We start from the raw sequence: 6,359 nt of genomic DNA on the forward strand, positions 1-6,359 counted from the left end.
ACCGTAATGACAAATACATATTAAATTTGTAACTTTCCATTAAAGTCACAGGCTTTGTTCTCCAGGGCTCAGAGACCTAATAAAGCCTTCGCATAGCCTTTAAAATTTCCTTTAAATAGGCACTGTACACCTTTAAGAATATCTTGACTTCTACCGCTTTTATAACCAACCTTGTCGACATTGTTTTCCTTGTAGGTTGCAAAAAAGGAACCATCAAAGGATAGCTGTAGCTTGTACTCTGTTGTCCAATCATCAAAATTTGATCTCCCTTGAGTAGCTACAGCACAAATAAGAAACTCATACTGCAGATCAACTTGCAGATAATCATCAGGTCTGTCATTTCTGTTGGGTGACCATCCCCTAAATGCATGCAGTCGACCTCTAAAAGCTTCATAACTAGTGCGCTCACTTGATGCTGAGAAGCTGGCATCAGGGAGTGTGTCATTGCTAGCCACACCAATGGCCTGCATTTGGCAAGCTGAAATCAGTCAAAATAAAACGATGAACAGATGAATTAAAAAGCAGATATATGCAACACACAAGAATTAGACATGAAGCCTGCCAATCCAAAACTAATTTCATTTGTATAGGATTCAGTTGGAATAAAATCAGAGCTGGTCTAAAGATCCATTAATGGTCAATTTTAATTTCAAATTTGTCAGGTGTATTAACTTAAATACCGTTTTTTTTTTTCGGTCTCTAGTACCAAACTTTCACCATATATGTGACATTAAACTATGTCCAACATTGTACCAATGTTTTCCACTTCACTTAAAGGTTTGAAAAGAATCCATTTGAATTAATGTACCCACAGGTACTGCGATGAAAGTATGGCAGATAGAACTCAGTCACCTAAATATTTCAAAGGAAAGGTTAGGTAACCCAAGGCATAAAATTTTTCATGTGAATTTTCTATATACTACAGCAGAAAACCCTCCTAAACTAATAAGAATCAAGAATTATTTGAAGTATAGCGCAAAGCGCATAGAGTTCAATTTTCATGTGCTATATAAGAACTTATTATTAAAGTAGTGGGGGTAAATTAATATTCTCAATACCTTAATAGTTAATGCATGGTAAAAAAAAACTGAGGAAGATAGCAGTAAGATTGATCCTGAAGGCAGCTCGAGTTTATTGAGTAAAAGTCAGTACAGGTTCAACCATAACAACAGAGCTCGTCAGTCACGTTCAGAAAATGACCAGGATCAGAAAGGCAATACACATGGAAAATACCTATGAGCTAGTGTACATTAGTATTCTAACTCCTCTGTGTAATAACTTGAGACTTCAATCAGTTTGAGTTTGTCAAGTATCTAACATTATTTTGATATGAGATATTTTACCTCTCCTTTCAGAATAAACTTCAACTTCACAGAGTGTGAAGTGTTCCATGTCTGTTCTTAAACTTCTTACTGTCACGTATCTTCCGAATAAAACAGGACGACAGAAAAAGGATACACCTTTTCCTCTTGGAAGACTATAACTCTGCTTATTACCACACCTGGGATTGGTATTTCCTCCATTATCAGATATTGTGCCTATACAGAATCACCAAACAATGTCGGCTTTAGCAGGGAAAGTAATCAAGGACTTGTTTACCCTACTATTGTTACACAATGGTATGAGAGTCTTAAATGAAGCCAGATGGCTAACACTACTGTAGATTACGCCACGTTTGAGTGTAGGACGTATCGCTTATCCTCCTGGCCCTGGTTGTTCAAAGGTCGGATAATGCTATCTACCCAGGGGATAGTGCTGCGATTTTTGTTGACATTTGTCCGCTAGATAGCAATTTATCAGTTAAATAGCATTTACATCTCCCCTTTAAACACATTTCCAACATTATGAGACAGTATTTCTTAATGCACGTTTGACACCGCAGTAGATGTGACTGATGTCAGGTTGATTATTATCTAAAATTATCTTTCAGATCATCTTCTAAACCTCGTCCTTTGTGTCAGTATCGCTTTGTTGTGACTTGCCATTGTTAAAGTTGTCGCTAGTTTTCGAATTTCACCAACTATTCTCACGTACAGCAAGGACAATCAGTAAGCATGGCTTTGTATTGCTCTAGTTTCATTTTGTTTAAGTTGTACTTTTATCAGTGTTAGTTTTATCTTACATTCATGTATATAGAGTTTAGTTACAGTATAGTAATAAAAATTCAAAAAGTCATCCAATTAACCTACCCACTCTGATCTCAAAACTATTTTGTCTGAAAAACCATTCATCTATTCTGTTGACTAAGTATATTTCTGCAACTGGTTCAACTTGTCCCAGGTCAACTCTCCACCAAGGGTTGTAATCTCTGCCTGTGTGGGTACAGCTTCCAGCATGATAGCTTGGGTTACTTATTCCGTCAACTGCCCTGCTACTCACACCACCATACTGTACACTGCTTTGTTCCGTTTGTTTTCTAAATGCAAGATTATCTGAAAGGACACATGCAGTTATCTTAATCACCATTTGGTCGCATTAAAAATGTGGTCAAAAAACATTTTGGAACTAAGGTTGATACTAAAAACTAAAATTCAACAAAAACGTTCAAAATTTTGCTTCAATTAAATACCAATCAGTACCAATCTCTGTGCTTTACGACACGTACATGTACCTCGCAAATAGATTTCCACTTCACAGAGGCAAAGAAATTGTCTCTTTACTGTCGATATCTCCACATATCTGCCAGTTGTCAGCGGGTCGGTAAAACAAACAGCTGATGCTGCGTAGTTAACAAAACTGTAGAGTCCTTTACACCAAGTGTTGTTTACCATTTGTGAGTTGTCACCTGATATTATAAAAAAAATAGCAGCTCCTCTTAACGAGCTTTATGTAGCAAATATGCGACAAAAAAATGTATCTATAATTCATGCATTTCATTAATAATATGAGCTTCTTTTTCCCATTAAAACTGGGTTTTGGTGAGACAGTTTTGAAGGAAAATAAAATTTTTGCATGTACATGAAAAATGCGAGTGTGTAACTGAACCACTAACAATAAACCGAATAAATATTCCATCATTATAGTTGAAAGCTAGTAATTATAATGATTTAATGGCAAAGTATTTTGAGGGATTCAAATGCCTATTCAGCAGCAACAGAAACAGTAATTAAAAAAAAGCAGCATCAAACTCCCTCTAAAACATTTTTCTCAATATTCACATACATGTATATACTTGTGTGTGACAAAATTCTGCATATTACTATGGTTTTCCAACCTTGGACACGAGAAATGCTTTAGATTAATTACTTTCATTGTACCCTTTTATCTTTAGCTTAGCTCATCTTGATTACATGAATGGTATAGTGACTGCTCACCCAATGTAATCCTATAGTTTTCACTTCTGGCCATCACAAAAGTAACTGTTGAAAATCTGTTGACTATGAATATGTCAGAGACTGCCACTTTATCTGAACCCAGGTCAACTCTCCACCAGCTTGGATTGTCTATTTGAGTATTTGAACAGCTTCCATTTCTTAATTCTGTGTCAGAATTACCATCCACTGCTTTCCCTGACACACCTGACACACCCAGTTGAGTATTGTTAAATGTCGAAGACTGAATTGTGGCCTTTCCAAGGGCAATGTTTACTGTGCATAGAAAGACAAGAAAAAAAAAACAGCCAACTTTTATCTAACAAGTAAGCATGCTTGGATGAAGCACCTGAAAACAAGATTAATTCTATTTGTATGGATGATTACGTCAACTTTTATCATTGCTTTTAAAGTTTAGGGATCGATATGGTTGTTTCAGAATACTAAAGAAAATACACAAGATAACAGTTCTATGCTCATAAAAAGTTTTTCATGTCTCATTTCATGAAACATGTACCTGAAAAGTATCAAAATTGGCCACAGTTTTGGGTGTTTAAAGATTATCTGTTTTTGACCCTAAAACTCAGTCTCATAGATGAACATGTACACAGAACTTTATAGAGCCATCACCTTTGAGGCCATTTCCAAATCAGTTAAAGCCATTCTTTGAATATGGTGTTAAGTCAAATTAAAAGAATGTATCATATAAATATTATCTACCATAATGTGCAAATAGGACTCATTTTAGATACAATGAAATATATGAAGTTCATATATTTTGAACTGCGGTATTAGATACATATGATGCATGATCCTCGCAGTAGATAGCACTGTTTAAGCAATAGCGAAAATCAGGCCTGAAAAAGATCAGGCCTGTACGGGATTCGAACCACTGACCTCTGCGATACTAGTACAGTGCTCTACCAATTGAGCTAACAAGCCAACTGGGAGCAGGCCGTTAAGTTGATTCGTAATAAACCCGTGAAAGTTATAAATTAGATACAATGAAATATATGAAGTTCATATATTTTGAACTGCGGTATTAAATACGTATGATGCACGATCCTCGCAGTAGAAATATATGAAGTTCAAAATATATGAACTTCATATATCTCACTATTTCTAATTTATCACTTTCACGGGTTTATTACGAATCAACTTAACGGCCTGCTCCAAGTTGGCTTGTTAGCTCAATTGGTAGAGCGCTGCACTAGTATCGCAGAGGTCAGTGGTTCGAATCCCGTACAGGTCTGATTTTTTTCAGGCCTGAGTTTGGCTATTGCTTAAATAGCGCTAGCGGTTCCTTATGGAATTGCTGACACGTACATTTTTTTTTCTTTTTTTTTTGCAGGGTAAATAAAGTTTATTAAGGCAACCGAAAGTGTACTAGCGAAATAATCACCTGGTTTCTGCTTAACTCCAAACAATTCTGTCCTCAAACACACGGATCCATGGTATGCTTTGGGCAAGAATCGCAAAAACTTTGCTTCAACAGTTACATAAAGAACATGTTTTACTTCTGAGGTCTTGTCATCATTTCCTTGAAAGGTCTTCAATCAAAAGCAACAACAATATAGATCACATTAGAATGGTGCATCGGTAATAAATATACAGATAATAAGTATACTTGCTCCAGTAATTATAGAGATGCCCACCATCTCAATGGTCGAGAAATTTTTACTATTTCGTTATAATCACCTCGCATGCGATGATTACAGTTGGTGCTACATTTGAACAGGGCTTCCTTGTATTTCGTCAATATCACTGAGGAAGTGATTAACGTGATCGATGGGAGAAAATTAAATTGTGAAGAGCACAAAAGATGCTAATTAGTTTGGCATTGTTATATACCATAATTAAAATACTCTGTGTGATTAAAATAGTTTGTGCAAATAACTCTTGATGACAAGCCATGAACTTGGAATCTGCACAAGTTAAGTTTAAATAGCTTCGAGTACATCTTTTGTGTTGACCTGTTCTTTTAGCTTATTTATTCATTTTTGTACATTACTCTTGCACTTGTATGTGTACGAATCAGGTTATTAGAACCTTAAGTCTTCAATAGTAAAATTTTTTCTATACTTTACAACACCCGTTACACTTTTCAAAAGAAATATACAAAGCTTTGGCTGATTATATATATAGATAATCAAGTTCAATTCTGGTGGAGACTGACTGCTTATCTTGCTACGAGAGGTCAAAACAATTGTACATATAAGTTACAGAATGTTATCAACAGACAACACAAACAACCAATAAAATTTGAAAGAACTTGAGTAATTACACTAGATCAAACGATTATTTACCTCAGACTTAATGAATATCGTTAAATTAAACAATATTCACTTTGCCTTCAGCAAATAATTCTTAAATAAATACATTGCATGTCATGTATAATGGTATATATGTGAAATAAAAATCCTCTTTGTAATTAATATGATGAATTATTGCTGTTATAATATCTTAAACTAAGGCCACCTTCATTTGCTAATTTATTTAGCCTGCACCTGTACTATTGAGACAAAGTGAAAACTCAGCATGAGTGATGAGCATTGCTAAGGTAATCTTAGCCATACTCTTACTTTATTTGATGTAAAACTTACATCTCATAACTTACCCCTGATGGCTATAGAATTCGTACAACAAAAATTAACAAAACAGTGTTCTCGTAATTGTGTATGTTGTAGTTCAAGTTTATCCTTGATTCAAGTTTTATATTCCTTTGTTTCAAACTCATTACTATACATTAACATAACCTAGAACAATGGAAAATAACATTTGAACCAAGTATAAAATTGAACTACAACATATACCTTCACTTTTCCGCCTTCCTGGTAGTCTGTCCAAGTTGTCCCATCTGTGGATAGCTGTAATATGTAGTTCTTCACCCACTGATCTGCTTGAGAATTCCCTTGTGTGGACACAGCACAGATGATATGAAGTGTCTGTAGGTCAATCTGTAGATATGGGTTAGTGTCACTTATTCCTGCACACCATGATGATCCCGATGTGAAGTTCAGTCGACCATTCTTTCCTGGTGTGCTAGCA

At 35.4% G+C, this 6,359-nt stretch overlaps 1 protein-coding gene across 3 annotated transcripts in view; it reads right to left on the minus strand.

Moving 5' to 3' along the window:
• Positions 1–6,359, minus strand: part of LOC111344819 (uncharacterized) — a 28,087-nt gene that overhangs the window by 15,148 nt on the left and 6,580 nt on the right. For all 3 annotated transcript variants that reach the window (XM_088737414.1, XM_088737415.1, XM_088737416.1), the window contains exons 2-8: positions 6,125–6,359; positions 4,714–4,861; positions 3,315–3,587; positions 2,612–2,785; positions 2,190–2,432; positions 1,344–1,538; positions 171–478 (exon numbers count right to left, since the gene is read on the minus strand). The exon at positions 6,125–6,359 is cut by the window's right edge and continues 79 nt beyond it. In XM_088737414.1, the coding sequence (XP_088593540.1) occupies positions 171–478; positions 1,344–1,538; positions 2,190–2,432; positions 2,612–2,785; positions 3,315–3,587; positions 4,714–4,861; positions 6,125–6,359 (1,576 nt within the window). The remainder of the gene's footprint in view (positions 1–170; positions 479–1,343; positions 1,539–2,189; positions 2,433–2,611; positions 2,786–3,314; positions 3,588–4,713; positions 4,862–6,124) is intronic.

Source organism: Stylophora pistillata, chromosome 11 (assembly GCF_964205215.1).
Source record: "Stylophora pistillata chromosome 11, jaStyPist1.2, whole genome shotgun sequence".
In the NCBI taxonomy this organism is placed as follows: domain Eukaryota; kingdom Metazoa; phylum Cnidaria; class Anthozoa; order Scleractinia; family Pocilloporidae; genus Stylophora; species Stylophora pistillata.